The sequence below is a fragment of the Martes martes genome, assembly GCF_963455335.1.
Source record: "Martes martes genome assembly, chromosome: X".
Taxonomy (NCBI): Eukaryota; Metazoa; Chordata; class Mammalia; order Carnivora; family Mustelidae; genus Martes; species Martes martes.
The window spans coordinates 88,078-105,861 of NC_137897.1; the positions used below are offsets into that span (position 1 = coordinate 88,078).

Genomic DNA, 17,784 nt, shown 5'->3' on the forward strand with positions numbered 1-17,784 from the left:
ACCTGGCACTGTGCTCCCCCCTGTGACCCCCATCGCCGGTCTCACCCCACCTGACGCTGTGCTCCCCCCTGTGACCCCCGTCTCCGGTCTCACCCCACCTGGCACTGCGCTCCCCCCTGTGACCCCCGTCCCCGGTCTCACCCCACCTGGCACTGCGCTCCCCCGTGACCCCCATCCCTGGTCTCACCCCACCTGGCACTGTGCTCCCCTCTGTGACCCCCGTCCCTGGTCTAACCCCACCTGATGCTGTGCTCCCTGCTGTGACCCCCACCCCGGTCTCACCCCACCTGGCACTGCGCTCCCCCGTGACACCCATCCCTGGTCTCACCCCACCTGGCACTGTGCTCCCCCCTGTGACCCCCGTCCCCGGTCTCACCCCACCTGGCGCTGTACTCCCCCCTGTGACCTCCGTCCCCGGTCTCACCCCACCTGACGCTGTGCTCCCCCGTGAACCCCATCCCTGGTCTCACCCCACCTGGCACTGTGCTCCACCCTGTGACCCCCGTCCCCGGTCTCACCCCACCTGGCACTGTGCTCCCCCCTGTGATCCCCGTCCCCGGTCTCACCCCACCTGGCACTGTGCTCCCCTCTGTGACCCCCGTCCCCGGTCTCACCCCACCTGATGCTGTGCTCCCCGCTGTGACCCCGTCCCCGGTCTGACCCCACCTGGCACTGTGCTCCCCCCTGTGACCTCCGTCCCCGGTCTCACCACACCTGACGCTGTGCTTCCCACTGTGACCCCCATCCCCGGTCTCACCCCACCTGGCACTGTGCTCCCAACTGTGACCCCCGTCCCCGGTCTCACCCCACCTGGCACTGCGCTCCCCCGTGACCCCCATCCCTGGTCTCACCCCACCTGGCACTGTGCTCCCCCCTGTGACCACCGTCCCCGGTCTCACCCCACCTGGCGCTGTGCTCCCCCCTGTGACCTCCGTCCCCAGTCTCACCCCACCTGACGCTGTGCTCCCCCGTGACCCCCATCCCTGGTCTCACCCCACCTGGCACTGTGCTCCACCCTGTGACCCCCGTCCCCGGTCTCACCCCACCTGGCACTGTGCTCCCCCCTGTGATCCCCATCCCTGGTCTCACCCCACCTGACACTGTGCTCCCTGCTGTGACCCCGTCCCTAGTCTGACCCCACCTGTGCTGTGCTCGCCAGTCTGACCCCATCTCTGGTCTCACCCCACCTGACGCTGTGCTCTCCGCTGTGACCCCCATCCCCGGTCTCACCCCACCTGGCACTGTGCTCCCCCCTGTGACCCCCGTCTCCGGTCTCACCCCACCGGGCGCTGCGCTCCCCCCTGTGACCCCCGTCCCCGGTCTCACCCCACCTGGCACTGTGCTCCCCCCTGTGATCCCCGTCCCCGGTCTCACCCCACCTGGCACTGTGCTCCCCCCTGTGACCCCCGTCCCTGGTCTCACCCCACCTGATGCTGTGCTCCCCGCTGTGACCCCATCCCCGGTCTGACCCCACCTGGCACTGTGCTCCCCCCTGTGACCCCCATCGCCGGTCTCACCCCACCTGACGCTGTGCTCCCCCCTGTGACCCCCGTCTCCGGTCTCACCCCACCTGGCACTGCGCTCCCCCCTGTGACCCCCGTCCCCGGTCTCACCCCACCTGGCACTGCGCTCCCCCGTGACCCCCATCCCTGGTCTCACCCCACCTGGCACTGTGCTCCCCTCTGTGACCCCCGTCCCTGGTCTCACCCCACCTGATGCTGTGCTCCCTGCTGTGACCCCCACCCCGGTCTCACCCCACCTGGCACTGCGCTCCCCCGTGACACCCATCCCTGGTCTCACCCCACCTGGCACTGTGCTCCCCCCTGTGACCCCCGTCCCCGGTCTCACCCCACCTGGCGCTGTACTCCCCCCTGTGACCTCCGTCCCCGGTCTCACCCCACCTGACGCTGTGCTCCCCCGTGAACCCCATCCCTGGTCTCACCCCACCTGGCACTGTGCTCCACCCTGTGACCCCCGTCCCCGGTCTCACCCCACCTGGCACTGTGCTCCCCCCTGTGATCCCCGTCCCCGGTCTCACCCCACCTGACACTGTGCTCCCTGCTGTGACCCCGTCCCTAGTCTGACCCCACCTGTGCTGTGCTCGCCAGTCTGACCCCATCTCTGGTCTCACCCCACCTGACGCTGTGTTCCCCGCTGTGACCCCCATCCCCGGTCTCACCCCACCTGGCACTGTGCTCCTCCCTGTGACCCCCGTCCTCAGTCTCACCCCACCTGGCACTGTGCTCCCCTCTGTGACCCCCGCCCCTGGTCTCACCCCACCTGGCACTGTGCTCCCCTCTGTGACCCCCGTCCCTGGTCTCACCCCACCTGATGCTGTGCTCGCCAGTCTGACCCCATCTCTGGTCTCACCCCACCTGATGCTGTGCTCCCCGCTGTGACCCCGTCCCCGGTCTGACCCCACCTGGCACTGTGCTCCCCCCTGTGACCTCCGTCCCCGGTCTCACCCCACCTGACGCTGTGCTTCCCACTGTGACCCCCATCCTCGGTCTCACCCCACCTGGCACTGTGCTCCCCACTGTGACCCCCGTCCGCGGTCTCACCCCACCTGGCACTGCGCTCCCCCCTGTGACCCCCGTCCCCGGTCTCACCCCACCTGGCACTGCGCTCCCCCGTGACCCCCATCCCTGGTCTCACCCCACCTGGCACTGTGCTCCCCCCTGTGACCACCGTCCCCGGTCTCACCCCACCTGGCGCTGTGCTCCCCCCTCTGACCTCCGTCCCCGGTCTCACCCCACCTGACGCTGTGCTCCCCCGTGACCCCCATCCCTGGTCTCACCCCACCTGGCACTGTGCTCCACCCTGTGACCCCCGTCCCCGGTCTCACCCCACCTGGCACTGTGCTCCCCCCTGTGATCCCCGTCCCCGGTCTCACCCCACCTGACACTGTGCTCCCTGCTGTGACCCCGTCCCTAGTCTGACCCCACCTGTGCTGTGCTCGCCAGTCTGACCCCATCTCTGGTCTCACCCCACCTGACGCTGTGCTCCCCGCTGTGACCCCCATCCCCGGTCTCACCCCACCTGGCACTGTGCTCCCCCCTGTGACCCCCGTCTCCGGTCTCACCCCACCGGGCGCTGCGCTCCCCCCTGTGACCCCCGTCCCCGGTCTCACCCCACCTGGCACTGTGCTCCCCCCTGTGATCCCCGTCCCCGGTCTCACCCCACCTGGCACTGTGCTCCCCCCGTGACCCCCGTCCCTGGTCTCACCCCACCTGATGCTGTGCTCCCCCCTGTGACCCACATCCCCGGTCTCACCCCACCTGACGCTGTGCTCCCCCCTGTGACCCCCGTCTCCGGTCTCACCCCACCTGGCACTGCGCTCCCCCCTGTGACCCCCGTCCCCGGTCTTACCCCACCTGGCACTGCGCTCCCCCGTGACCCCCATCCCTGGTCTCACCCCACCTGGCACTGTGCTCCCCCCTGTGACCCCCGTCCCCGGTCTCACCCCACCTGGCGCTGTGCTCCCCCCTGTGACCTCCGTCCCCGGTCTCACCCCACCTGACGCTGTGCTCCCCCGTGACCCCCATCCCTGGTCTCACCCCACCTGGCACTGTGCTCCACCCTGTGACCCCCGTCCCCGGTCTCACCCCACCTGGCACTGTGCTCCCCCCTGTGATCCCCGTCCCCGGTCTCACCCCACCTGGCACTGTGCTCCCCCCTGTGACCCCCGTCCCCAGTCTCACCCCACCTGGCACTGTGCTCCCCTCTGTGACCCCCGTTCCTGGTCTCACCCCACCTGGCACTGTGCTCCCCTCTGTGACCCCCGTCCCTGGTCTCACCCCACCTGATGCTGTGCTCCCTGCTGTGACCCCCACCCCGGTCTCACCCCACCTGGCACTGTGCTCCCCCCTGTGACCCCCGTCCCCGGTCTCACCCCACCGGGCGCTGCGCTCCGCCCTGTGACCCCCGTCCCCGGTCTCACCCCACCTGGCACTGTGCTCCCCGCTGTGACCCCCGTCCCCGGTCTCACCCCACCTGGCACTGTGCTCCCCCCTGTGATCCCCGTCCCCGGTCTCACCCCACCTGGCACTGTGCTCCCCCCTGTGACCCCCGTCCCAGGTCTCACCCCACCTGATGCTGTGCTCCCCGCTGTGACCCCATCCCCGGTCTGACCCCACCTGGCACTGTGCTCCCCCCTGTGACCCCCGTCCCCGGTCTCACCCCACCTGACGCTGTGCTCCCCACTGTGACCCCCGTCCCCGGTCTCACCCCACCTGGCACTGTGCTCCCCCCTGTGACCCCCGTCCCCGGTCTCACCCCACCTGGCACTGTGCTCCCCTCTGTGACCCCCGTCCCTGGTCTCACCCCACCTGGCACTGTGCTCCCCTCTGTGACCCCCATTCCTGGTCTCACCCCACCTGATGCTGTGCTCGCCAGTCTGACCCCATCTCTGGTCTCACCCCACCTGATGCTGTGCTCCCCGCTGTGACCCCGTCCCCGGTCTGACCTCACCTGGCACTGTGCTCCCCCCTGTGACCTCCGTCCCCGGTCTCACCCCACCTGACGCTGTGCTTCCCACTGTGACCCCCATCCCCGGTCTCACCCCACCTGGCACTGTGCTCCCCGCTGTGACCCCCGTCCCCGGTCTCACCCCACCTGACGCTGTGCTTCCCACTGTGACCCCCATCCCCGGTCTCACCCCACCCTGCACTGTGCTCCCCCCTGTGACCTCTGTCCCCAGTCTCACCCCACCTGGCACTGTGCTCCCCCCTGTGACCTCCGTCCCTGGTCTCACCCCACCTGGCACTGTGCTCCCCCGTGACCCCCGTCCCCGGTCTCACCCCACCTGGCACTGTGCTCCCCGCTGTGACCCCCGTCCCCGGTCTCACCCCACCTGACACTGTGCTCCCCGCTGTGACCCCCGTCCCCGGTCTCACCCCACCTGGCACTGTGCTCCCTCCGTGACCCCCGTCCTGGTCTCACCCCACCTGACACTGCTCCCCGCTGTGACCCCCGTCCCCGGTCTCACCCCACCTGGCACTGTGCTCCCCGCTGTGACCCCCGTCCCCGGTCTCACCCCACCTGGCACAGTGCTCCCCCCTGTGATCCCCGTCCCCGGTCTCACCCCACCTGGCACTGTGCTCCCCCCTGTGACCCCCGTCCCAGGTCTCACCCCACCTGATGCTGTGCTCCCCGCTGTGACCCCATCCCCGGTCTGACCCCACCTGGCACTGTGCTCCCCCCTGTGACCCCCGTCCCCGGTCTCACCCCACCTGACGCTGTGCTCCCCACTGTGACCCCCGTCCCCGGTCTCACCCCACCTGGCACTGTGCTCCCCCCTGTGACCCCCGTCCCCGGTCTCACCCCACCTGGCACTGTGCTCCCCTCTGTGACCCCCGTCCCTGGTCTCACCCCACCTGATGCTGTGCTCGCCAGTCTGACCCCATCTCTGGTCTCACCCCACCTGATGCTGTGCTCCCCGCTGTGACCCCGTCCCCGGTCTCACCCCACCTGGCACTGTGCTCCCCGCTGTGACCCCCGTCCCCGGTCTCACCCCACCTGACGGTGTGCTTCCCACTGTGACCCCCATCCCCGGTCTCACCCCACCTGGCACTGTGCTCCCCCCTGTGACCTCTGTCCCCTGTCTCACCCCACCTGGCACTGTGCTCCCCCCTGTGACCTCCGTCCCTGGTCTCACCCCACCTGGCACTGTGCTCCCCCGTGACCGCCGTCCCCGGTCTCACCCCACCTGGCACTGTGCTCCCCGCTGTGACCCCCGTCCCCGGTCTCACCCCACCTGACACTGTGCTCCCCGCTGTGACCCCCGTCCCCGGTCTCACCCCACCTGGCACTGTGCTCCCTCCGTGACCCCCGTCCTGGTCTCACCCCACCTGACACTGCTCCCCGCTGTGACCCCCGTCCCCGGTCTCACCCCACCTGGCACTGTGCTCCCCCCCTGTGACCCTCGTCCCCGGTCTCACCCCACCTGGCGCTGTGCTCCCCCCTGTGACCCCCGTCCCCGGTCTCACCCCACCTGGCACTGTGCTCCCCCCTGTAACCCCCGTCCCCGGTCTCACCCCACCTGGCACTGTGCTCCCCCCTGTGACCCCCGTCCCCGGTCTCACCCCACCTGGCGCTGTGCTCCCCCCTGTGACCCCATCCCCGGTCTGACCCCACCTGGCACTGTGCTCCCCCCTGTGACCTCCGTCCCCGGTCTCACCCCACCTGACGCTGTACTCCCCACTGTGACCCCCGTCCCCGGTCTCACCCCACCTGGCGCTGTGCTCCCCCCTGTGACCCCCGTCCCCGGTCTCACCCCACCTGGCACTGTGCTCCCCAGTTTTGCCCCCATCCTTCAGGTTAGTCCCACCTGGCGCCCTGAGCCTCACCTGACCCCACCCTCCCACTTCCCATGTGAGCCCCACTGGACATCCCAGCCGCTCCCCGTTTGACTCTGCCCATCACCCCAGCTCCCCACTGCACACCCTGTCCCCAGGCGTGGGCTGGCGTTTGCCTTTTCCGAGTCCCCCGTTCCTGAGGAGGAGGCCCGGCAGAGGTTCCCCAACCTCAGCTTCCTGCTGGTCCTGGCCGAGTTCTCCTGCAAGATCCCCCCTGCAGAGCGACAAGCTGCGTGAGTGCCCCGGCCCCCGGGGATGGGCTCCGGGGGTGCGGGGGTGGAAATGCAGACCGTGGCCCGGTGGGGCGGGGGCCGCGGAAACCAGAAGGCTCTCTGCGGAGTGAGGGCTCTTGTCTGGGCCCTTGCACCGAGCAGGGCCGCTGTCTGGGGTCCTGGGGGGCGCTGGGCTCTGGGCCGCAGCACTGACGTGCGCCCACCAGGTGGCCCTGCTCTAGCACGGTTCCTTGGGCCTCAGCCCTCAGCCTGAACATGGGGGACGGGGGCCCTGGGTTCCTGGGGACCTGGGCTGGGTCTCCTCTGACTCCCCCTGCCTCGTGCTCCCTTGCCCGCAGACTCACCCACTTCCAGGACTCCATCCCCGAGGGCCTGCCTGTGTTTGGGGAAGGGGACATGAACCCCATGCTCGTCTATCGCAAGTCCCTGATAAGGACAGACTACGTGGCCCAGGGCGAGGAAGAGCCCGCCGCCAACCCGTTTGACGCCATATGCAAAGACAGCAAGCGGCCCCAAGGTGGGGAGGGTGTCCGGGGTCGGGAGGGGTGGCCCTTGGGCCCCATGGCTGACCGCTCCCGGCACCGCAGAGTTGCCCGTGGGGACATGCTCCACCTGGACACCAGACACCCTGGCCAGCTCCAGCGCGGGGGACAGAGAGCCGAGAAATTCCTCCAAGGGCCAGAAGTCCAAGAGGTGAGGCCCTCGTCCTCCAGGCTGGGGTGGAGGGCTCTGCCGTCGGTGGGCAGCCTGTCGGGCCTCTGCCTGCCTGGGTTCCGGGTCAGCCTTATGGGTTTCTCCAGAGCGGAGCCTTGGGATGGCCGTGAAGGGATGCCGGTCTGATGGGGGTCCCACGTGGTTCGGAGGCTGGGACGTGGTCCCGCGTGGGTCTGAGGCGGTGATGTGGGTCCCGCTTGGGTCCGAGGGACGGGGCTGGTCTGAAGGGGGAGGCGGTCCGCCTGGGTCTTTGGTAGGGACGTGGGACTTGCCTGGGTCTGAGGCGGGGACGTGGGACCCACGCGGGTCTGAGGCAATGATGTGGGTGCTGTGCGGGTCTGAGGCAGGCAGAGGGTTGTGTCTGGCGTACGTGCAGAGACTGCTGTCCTGTAAGGTCATGCTCCAGGGTATAGCCAGGGGCTCGTCTCGTTTCCCCCCCACCAACTGCCCAGCACAGCCCACGACTGCCCACAGTGCAGAGTGGGATGCGACAGTGTCAGAGGTGGTACTGTTGCCCGTGACCTAGGGCTGTTCCTCGTCCACGTCTGTCCGTGTCTTGTGTTTTCTGGGGCCGTGCACACCTGTTCCCTCCAGGGCTTGGGCTCCCACGGCCTCGTGCCGTGGCCTGGGGCCCTACCTCGGTCTCCCTGGCAAGCAGCCACCCTTGGTCCCTGGCAGGGACGTCTTTGATGTCGACTTCCTGTCATCGGAGGACTCTGAGAACTCTTCCAACGAAGACGTGGACGTGGACGTGGAGGGCATCTCCGTCCACGAGGTTGGTGCGGGCTGGGGCTGTGGGTGGTGGCCACGTGGGGGTGCTGGCCCGGGCCCGCCTTTCCTGCCCCGGCCCACGCTTCTCAGGGTGGTGTAGAGGCAGGACGTCCCATCTGATGAGTCTCCCGGCTGACACCGGCCGCTATGCCCAGTGGGGGTGGAGGCAGGTCCGTCCGCACGTTCGGGGGGGTGGGGGGGGTGTGGCCTGCGGACCGTCTGAGGCTGCTGGGTTGCGATGAGGCAGGACCCCGAGCCGTCCCAGGTGCCCGGCTGTGTCCGCACCAGGCTCCCGTGGTGTGCTGGGGCCCTGAGGCTGGGTGTGGTGCCCATGCCCTGGCCTGCTTGGCTCAGGACAGTGGGTTTTAGGGTGCCCTGGGGTCCTCGGCATCTGGCTCCTGCCTGTTGGCCCCCAAGTCAGGCCTCCCGGATCCGCGGGCCCGGTGTAACCCTCAGAGCGGCGCTCTGGCATGGCAGCCTCGTGTGGACAGCCCCGTCCCCCACACGGACACCTGGGGCCAGGGTCCGTGTGCCAGCCTGGGGTCCCAGGCAGCAGAAGGCCGTGTCCCCCGCCCACCCGCGTCCTGGCCAAGCTTTGGTGCCCTCCGTCCACTGCCCAGCCCACCCAGTGTTCCCAGCCCACGCTGAGTGGGAACCAGCCTGGCCACAGCACGCACCGCCGTCACCTCTCCGTCCACGTGTCTGTGGTTCTGAGCGTCGTCCTCTCCGTCCCCAGGGCGCGTCGGACTGAAGAGGACTCGGGCCCGGTGGGGCTCGCGCCAGCACTTCAAGTTCCTCCTCAGTTGTCGACTTGTGTTCCTGCGCCTGGGGAGCCCGTGGCGTCCAGGTGTGGCTGACCCAGACCCCCAGGGGCTCCAGGCGGATGACAGTGACCCCGCCTCCTGCACCTGCACACTCCAGCCGCGTGTGAGGAGGGTCACATGACCGTGGACTGGGGCCCCCTGGGGTGCCCGCGCACCCCCCCCCCCCCACCAGGTGCCTACCCGCCTGCGGCTTCTCCGGCGACTGCTGGGCTTGGCTGGAAGGTCCCGGAAGCCGCGTCGCCCCCGCTGTGGAGCACGGTGCTGGCCACCTCGGCGGGCGTGCTCCTGTGTGGTGCGGCTCTGGCCGGGCCGTCAGCTCTTCCTCTCCCGGCTCGGGACCCCGCTGCTGGGTGATTCCCGGCGTCCGGTGCCGAGCGCCCGCTGCCAGTGGCCGACTCCGCTCCCGCACGCTGCGGACAAACTGGCTGCGTCCGACTCGGGCTGGGGCGCGACGCACGTTGGCCGCCGACCCCCGATGTGCAGGGGGGCTCTGCGCCTCCGATCCCGTGTTGGTGCCAAACCAGAGCTCTCTGGGCCACGGTGTGGAGGAGGACGGCCCGAGGGGACACGGAGAGCGAGGCCGGGCCGCGGGGAGGACGCCTGCCGGTTGTGCACGGGCAAGAACGGGCCCAGGAGCTCAGGCCTGGGGGACCCTGTGTAGACCTGGGCCTAGGGGTTTGTTCTGTGTAGACTTGGGCCTGGGGAGCTCAGGCCTGCACAGACCTGGGCCTGGCGGGTTGCCGTCCAGGAGGGACACCTGTGCCTCTGGCTGTCCCCTCCCCGGGACCGTGGCAGCTGCTGTGAGGGAGTGTAGCCCTTGATGGTGGCCTTGAGAACGTGGGTGGCCCGCGGGCAGGACTCGGCAGGAGGGCCACCCTGCCAGACGCTCCGGGGCCCGCGGCCCGTGACCCTCGGCTGGACTTGCCGCGCCCCAGAGCCGTGCGCACGGCGTGGTCTCCCGTGCTGTCACTGCCGTCCGTCCCCAGTGGCGCCCCTGCCTGGCCTCTGTGCCCTTTGTGACCTCTGCGTGCTGTGTCTGTCGTGGGCTGGGCGAGCCAAGCCCATCACGGAAAATCCTTAAATTCTTTATTCGAAAATACAAACGTGATCTCATAAAATTTTTAAACTGCTACACACACCAAATAAAGGTTAACTTTACACGTTTTGTACATTGACATGAAAACGTAAGTACGCACGAGACGTGCTCTGTCCCATAACCCACGTGCAGGGCTGCGGCTGGGGCGGCGCCCGGAGACGTGCCTGTGGACGGGAGGTCCCGGGGCCCCTGGAATGTTCTGACCGACGCGTGAGAACAGCTCGACCGTCCAACACCCGGGGGTCGGTGACCGGCTCACGCCCCCAGGGCTGCCCCTTTGCAGCAGGAGCTCCCCTCCGAGGAGACGGTCGGCCGAGCCGGGGAGCCTCCAGACACCCACACTCGGGACCTACACGGCACATCTCTCCCCACCGGGCCCAGCCAGGGGCTTCTGGACGGACGGCAGCTCCTGCCCGGCGCGTGGGGACACACGCTCAATGACCACCGGACCAGCTTCCGTGTTGGATAAATAAAAACTTTTCATCTCATACAAATCACTTCATTTTCTATAAAAGCTCAACGATCAAACGGTTCTGTTCTTTACACGACAGCGGCCCTGCGTCCAGATCTGGGCCCAGGTCACGAGGGCGGCAGGTCGTCGTCCTCACACGCGTACTCGTACAGGTCGACGGTGCCCAGGGTGGACGGTGCCTCGAAGAAGGGCCTCTGGGCCAGCGGAGACCTCAGGGAGCCCAGCTTCTGGTCCACGGGGCTGGGCTCCGCTTCGTACCTGCAAGGAGCGGCTGGTGAGCACGGAGGGGCACGGCCGGGGCGCGATGCTGCCGGCAGCCCCCGGAAGGCTCTGAGCTTACCGCGTGGGAGCCCCAGGCCCGGAGCGGTCCCTGGCGGGTTCCTTCCTCCTGAAGGGAGGAGGAGGAGCGTGCCTGCACTTGGAGGCCAGTGTTCCCTGGACACCAGCCTCAGACGCGGAGCCGTGAGGTACGAGGCCACAAATCAAGTTTGTGGTCGGGATAGGAGACAGCGGGGTTTCTTGGGGGTGTGGGAGGCCGGTCCTCCTGAGGCTTCTGTCCACAGGTGCTGGAGCCCAGGGCATCGGACAGAACGCAGTGTGTGTTCTGGGCTGACAGCAGACCGTGGGGTCGCTGACGACCCGTCTGCGTGCAGGACTGGGGACCGCAGGAGGACACGCGCCCGCTCGCGCTCCACCCTGTACGGATGTTCTAGAAGCGTGGCGGCGAACGAGAAAGCGTCCTCACCGGCAACGCACCCATCCACGCAGAGTCCCAAAGAACCGATGCGAACGCCCCCGCGGCCGACAGGTGCGTGGGACACACGTGTGTGCCGCGGCCGGGTACGCCGTGACCGTGCTCGCTTCCCACGAACGGCCACGACCTCAGGGTTAAACCACCCTTCTCATGCCACGTGTCAGGAGGCACTTACACGACCAAGGACAGAAAGGTCCAGGCAAAGAGCCCGAGACCCGAGTACACAGACACACTGGTGGGTGAGGACGCCTTCGAGACCAGATGTCTCCACGCCACGCGGGATTCTGGAAAATCCAACCTTCCCCCTGCTGTTTTGTACAAACGCACGAGCTTATCCTGAGATTAGCCGCCAACGGCCGAGGAACCGACGACACGACCCCGAGAAGGAACCGGCGGGATCCGACCAGCGGCTGCTGAGTCTCGGCAGGGCCACCGACGCCACCCTGGTAGGGGTGGCCAGTGAGGAGCACAGCCCGCAAACCGCCCGGCCGGCCCACCAGCAGGGCCGGGAGTCCGTTCTCCGACCTGCACCCGGGACCCCGCCCTGGGCGCGCGGGCCTCTCCCGGAAAGCCGCAGGCGGATTCCACGACTCCCGCGGAAACGCGCACACACCTGGCACACGCACGCCTCACCATAAACACGCGTACCGGCCCCGCGGGTGGTTCCGCCCCAGACGGAGCCCCAGCACCGGGGGAGGAACCCGGACCCTCCGCTCAGGCCCCACGGCAACTCGGGACAGACCACGGACCGGGACGTGGGACGGGAAGCCCCGAGTCGTGGGCCGGGTCTCCGTGGGTCCGGGCCAGGCAGCAGAGTGTGACCCGGGCACCGGAGACACAGCCCGAGGCGGCAGCGGACGGGGACCTGAAACCTCGTCAACGTGAGCAGCGTCTCGGACACGCGTTCCACCAAACACAGGGCCGCGAGTGCGGAGGGAAGGCCAGCCAGCCACGGGCCCGACAGAACTCGCACCCGGAGCCTGAAGCCTCGGCGACAGAGCGGACGGCCCAACGCGCAGGAGCACAAAGACACAGCACAGCCCGGGGGGACCAACGGCGGCGAGGACCCAAACACAAGGGGCACGAGGGGCCACGCCCGGGATGAGCTGACCGTCAACCACCACACGCAGACCGCGAGGACACGGGCCAGCGAGGACCGTCCCCAGGGCGGCCACGTGGGACGTCACCGCGCGGGTTCTGGAGGTCTACAGGTGTCCCCTCGTGATCCGCGGCCGCGGGCACGGAGCCCAGATACGTGAGAACCCACGTCCACACGAGGCCAGGGTGGGAGTGGTTCACGGCGGCGCTGCTCACATCTGTCCAGAACCAGACGAGAAACCGCCCAACGTCTGCGGCCCGACGGGGGTCACCCGGAGCCGGGACGCTGCTCAGCCAGGACACGAGGCCCCCACGCGCCCACCGACAGCCGTGGCTCGCTGACGGGTTATGCGGGCACAGCCTGTGGGAGGGGACGGCGGGTCCCGCTTCTGCGGTGTCCAGGGAAACCACAACTGCCAGGCGAAGCCCAGCCCAGCCCCTGCCCCAAACCTGAGTGGGGAGGGCCCGGGCTTGCTCCTAGTGTCCCCTGCCGTTTTGAGATCCTCTTGGAGCTGGGGGTCAGGACGCCCGAGCAGGCAGCCCTGTGCCACCAAACCCAGATCTCCTGCGTGGAGGTCCCGTTCCTGAGGGTGGAGGGGACGCCCTACCATGGGCTCCAGTCCTAGTCCAGGCCCGTACACCACATGTGCAAACACACCTGACTCCGTGTGACCCCCACTCACGTGCTAGGGAACATGCGTGCGACCAGCACCCGTCAGGAGTGTGTGGGACACCTGAGTCCCCACCGCGGAACCCAGGCCCGTGTACACACTTGAAGGCCCGGGCCCAGGGAGTGGAGCGGGGGCTGGGACAGGCCACGGGCCTGGGAGCGGGAACCCCCGCCGATCCCACGTGCACTCAGTCACGGAGGAGGGGACACCGGCGGCAAAGGGGCCTCGAGGCCTGGCTCCCTGCATTGGCCTCATAAGCAAATACCAAGGACGAGGTTCCCAGCCGCGGCGACTTTTGGCGGGGGGGGGGGGGGGGTCTGCCGGGTCCTCGTCCAAGCGGGGCTCTCCAGGACCCAGCCCTGGGCTGTGAGCGTCCCCCGCAGCTGGCGGGAGGAACGGACCGGCCACGAGATGTCCCAGGGTCCCGGCGACCCAAGGCTCGGGACGGAAGGGAGCCGGCCGTGATGCGGGCAGGGAGCACGGGGGAGCGTGTGGGCAGGAGGGCTGTTGGCGGGGGGATGGGGCCGGGCCGGGCCGGGCTCTGGGCCATGGGCCTCACACAGCCCGACCGCGCGGCCTGCCCTGGGCCCTGCCGGCTGGACTCCTGGGCCCGGGGGCCGAGGAGCGGTAGCACCTCCAAATCCGTGTCCGGGAAAGGGGCGGACGGAGGAGCCCCAGGACCGGCCGGGGCCCCCCTGCTCTCACAGCCAGGGTTCTGGGTTTCTGCAGACCCGGGGCCTGGCCCGGCAGCCCCCGGGACCCTGGGAAGGGGCTTCTCAGAGCCCCTCTGGGGCCAGGCTCACGCACAGGCCACTGCCGGGCGCGTGTGGGCTTCCTGCAGGACTCGGGACACCCAGCAGCACCTTCTCCTCCCCACCCAGAGCTGCACACGCGTGTCTCGTGAACGTCACCGCCGCCCGAAGGAAGCGGGCGGCCAGCCCGCACGAGCCACCGTCTCCGGCCTGAGCCCGCTGGGAGTCAGGCGGACACGGGGAGGCGCCCCCTGCCCACCTACCGCCCGTGTCCCTCCTGGCCGTGCCCGCGTCCTGTCCCAGACTCACCCGTCCTCCCATGGGTCCCCTGCAGCCTCCTCGGCCACCAAGATGTCGTACTCCTCGGCCGCATACTTCTCCCAGTCGGACAGCTCAGGGCCTTCGCTGTCGCTCTCCTGGACAGAACACGTGTGTCACGCGGTGCGGACGCGGCCGGCACCCCAGGTGCTCCTCGCCACACTCACCCTGAGCAGGGAGACCTGTTCCTTCTGCTCGTGGTCGAGGTACTTCTCGATGTTGAAGAAGGTGTCAAAGAACACGTTGGCGAGTTTACACTTCTTCAGGTCACGGAGGGTGATTCTCCCTGCAGGACACGAGGCGGTGCAGACGATCAGTCCCAGACGGACTCGCGCTCATCGGCATCCGGCGCGGCTCGGAGAACGGGGCGCGATACCGCGTTTTCTGACCAACTGGGCCTAAGACAGCCGCGCGAGGTGGTTCCCGTGTGGGCGGGAGGCTGGGTCGGGGAGCGGTGCGGACCCGAAGCGGGGGGTCCCGTGTGCCCCCGCATGGGTCAGAAGACAGACGAGGACGCGGAGTGCAGGAACAGTCTGTGGCCACCAGGGGGCACCCAGGCACACATCATGGAGCAGGCCAGGAGGCCAGGAGGCCAGGAGGCCAGGAGGCCAGGAGGAGAGCCGCTGCTAGGGAGGAGGACCTGGATGTGACGGCCCAGAGCGACTCTCAAAGACCATAAATAGCCCCGACCAGGATCCCACAACATGGAAACAACACTAATTAGGTATCACAGTTTGGGAAAAATCTCCCTCTGTCCCTTTGACCTTTGAAGTGTCCTGGGGGTCCCTCCTTGTGCCACAGTTGGCCTCTCCCTGGACACAGGCTTCTCAGCTGAGGGGTGTCAGGAGGACCCCAGGTAGGATCCCAGGACGGGGAGGAGAAGGGGACAGGTGCCCATGGCACCGCCCCTCACCAGGAACTTGGACTTGAGGTCCCTGAGGTGGGAATCCAGGGAGCACAGGCAGGGAGACGTGGGGTCAGGGACATCCGCCTGCCTGACCCTGGCAGGACCGGTATGCTCGCCCCACAGGACAGGGCCCTCAGCACAGGTGACAGCTGAGGCGGGGCACATGGGGCCCGAAGGAGACAGGGGAAGGTGGACAGCCGGGACACACTGTGTTGTCTCCACACCCAACAGTGACCACCACCAGTGAACAGGGGTGCTCATGTCACACATGACACCAGCTCACCCAGTCCCGAGTGGGGTCTTGTGACAATATGGTTGGTACCAGACCTCCCCATCACCCCCGGCACCAACTCAGAGTAGGGATGTTCATTCCCTGAGTGGGTGTCCCTTCACAAGGGTGTCTCTCACACGGGGTATCACACCTCACATGGGGACATCTCCTCATATGAGGGAATCCCCTCACTCAAGGGAAACGTGCCCTCACACAGAGGCATCCCATCTTACAGGAAGAACATCCCATCACATGGGGTATCCCTTACATGGGGGCATAGCACAGGGGGACATCTCACACGGGGGGATCCCCTCACACGAGCACATCTCACATGGGGTGCCCCTCACATCTTAGGGGACTTACCCTCACGCAGGCAGGGACACAATACCATGGGAATGTCTCCTTGGGTACCCCCTTACACAGGGGGACATCTCCTTGTACGGGGGAGGGTGACATCACAGCCACTGGGAGAAATCACCTCACACAGGAGGATATCCCCTCACGGTGGGAGGGCATCACATCACATCTCACAGGCGCGGGGGATAGAGATCACCTGACATTATGTGTCCCCTTACACAGAGGGACATCTCACATGATGTGTCCCCCTCACACAGGGATATCCCCTTACAGAGGAGCATCACATCTCATGGGAGGGGAGATCACCTCAAATTATGTGTCCCCTCACACAGGGGGGCATCTCACATGAGGTGTCATCCTCACACAGGGACATCCTCTCACATTGTGTCTCCTCACACAGGGGGACATCTCACACAGGGCATTACATTTCATGGGGGAAGGGAAATCACCTCACACAAAGTGTCCCCCTCACACAGGGACATCCTCTCATGGAGGAGCATCACATCTCATGGGTCGGGGGAGATCACCTCGTATTATGTGTCCCCTCACACAGGGGGACATCTCACATGATGTGTCTCCCTCACACGAGGACATCTCAAACAGGGGGACATCTCACAAGGGGGAGGGCATCGCATGTCATGGGGAAAATCACCTCACATCTCACGGCGGGGGAAGGAGATCACCTCACATTATGTGCCCCCTCACACAGAGGGACATCTCACACAAGGCACCACATTTCATGGGGGAGGAGAAATCACCTCACATGATGTGTCCCCTCACAAAGGGGAGGTCTCACACGGGGGGGGGCATCAACGCTCACAGGGGAACCACCTCACACGATGTGTCCCCTCACACAGGAGAACATCCCCTCAAATGGGGGGAGCATCACATCTCACGGGGGCAAGGGGAGATCACCTCACATTACATGTCCCCTCACACGGGACATCTCCTCACATGATGTGTCCCCTCACACAGGGGGACATCACATCTCATGGGGGGGGGACATCACCTCACATTACATTTCTCCACACAAGAGGACTTCTCACATGGGGGGAGGCAGCATCACATCTCACAGGAGGAAAATCACCTCACACGATGTGTCGCCTCACAAGGGGAACATCTCATATGAGGGGGCATCACAGCTCACAGGGGGAAAATCACCTCACAAGACATGTCCCCTCACACAGGGAAATCCCCTCATGGAAGAGCATCACATCTCATGGGGAAGGGGAGAGATCACCTCACATTGTGTGTCCCCTCACACGGGGACATCTCACATGATGTGTCACCATCACACAGGGACATTCTCTCACATTTTGTCTCCTCACACGGGGACATCTCACACATGGCATTACATTTCATGGGGGAAGGGAAATCACCTCAAAGGATGTGTCTCCCTTACACGAGGACATCTCACACAGGGGGACATCTCACAAGGGGGAGGGCATTGCATCTCATGGGGAAAATCACCTCATGATGTGTCCCCTCGTACAGGAGGACATCCCTTCACATGGGGTGACATCACATCATCACATCTCATGGAGGGGAAGGGAGATCACCTCACATTACGTGCCCCCTCAGATGAGGACATCTCACACGACATGTTACCTCACACACACATCTCACACAAGGTGTCTCCTCACACAGAGGAACATCTCCTCACATAAGGCATCACGTTTCATGGGGGAGGAGAAATCACCTCACATGATGTGTCCCCTCACAAAGGGGAGGTCTCACATGGGGGGGCATCACAGCTCATGGGGGGAACCACCTCACACAATGCGTCTCCCTCACACGATGTGTCCCTTCACCCAGGAGGACATCCCCTCAAAAGGGGGGGGGCATCACATCTCACAGGGGTGAGGGGAGATCATCTCACATTACATGTCTCCTCACACAAGAGGACATGTCACATGGGGGGAGGCAGCATCACATCTCACATGGGGGAACCACCTCACACAATGTGTCCCCTCACAAAGGGGAATATCTCACATGGGGGGCATCATAGCTCACAGGGGGGAAAAATCACCTCACATGATGTGTCCCCTCACACAGGAGGATATCTCCTCACATGGGGGGGGCACCACATTTCACAGGGGCGGGGGGTAGAGACCACCTCACCTTACCTGTCCCCTCACTCAGGGGCACATCTGACATGATGTGTCCCCCTCACACGGGCACATCACAGGG

General features: G+C 66.6%; 2 protein-coding genes across 2 annotated transcripts in view; one reads left to right on the forward strand and one right to left on the reverse strand.

Annotated features, from left to right (window-relative positions):
* Window positions 1-10,056, forward strand: part of LOC308336990 (cohesin subunit SA-2-like) — a gene marked incomplete at its 5' end in the record, with an annotated part of 74,434 nt that extends 64,378 nt beyond the window's left edge. Inside the window, 5 exons of the mRNA XM_080794907.1 lie at window positions 6,455-6,589; window positions 6,928-7,106; window positions 7,177-7,282; window positions 7,982-8,078; window positions 8,811-10,056. Coding sequence (XP_080651033.1) covers window positions 6,455-6,589; window positions 6,928-7,106; window positions 7,177-7,282; window positions 7,982-8,078; window positions 8,811-8,825 — 532 coding nt within the window. The 3' untranslated portion in view covers window positions 8,826-10,056. The remainder of the gene's footprint in view (window positions 1-6,454; window positions 6,590-6,927; window positions 7,107-7,176; window positions 7,283-7,981; window positions 8,079-8,810) is intronic.
* Window positions 10,057-10,455: 399 nt separating this feature from the next.
* The window catches only part of PPP2R3B (protein phosphatase 2 regulatory subunit B''beta), a 45,764-nt gene continuing 38,435 nt past the window's right edge, over window positions 10,456-17,784 (reverse strand). Inside the window, exons 11-13 of the mRNA XM_080794977.1 lie at window positions 14,227-14,345; window positions 14,051-14,157; window positions 10,456-10,724 (exon numbers count right to left, since the gene is read on the reverse strand). Coding sequence (XP_080651103.1) covers window positions 10,574-10,724; window positions 14,051-14,157; window positions 14,227-14,345 — 377 coding nt within the window. The 3' untranslated portion in view covers window positions 10,456-10,573. The remainder of the gene's footprint in view (window positions 10,725-14,050; window positions 14,158-14,226; window positions 14,346-17,784) is intronic.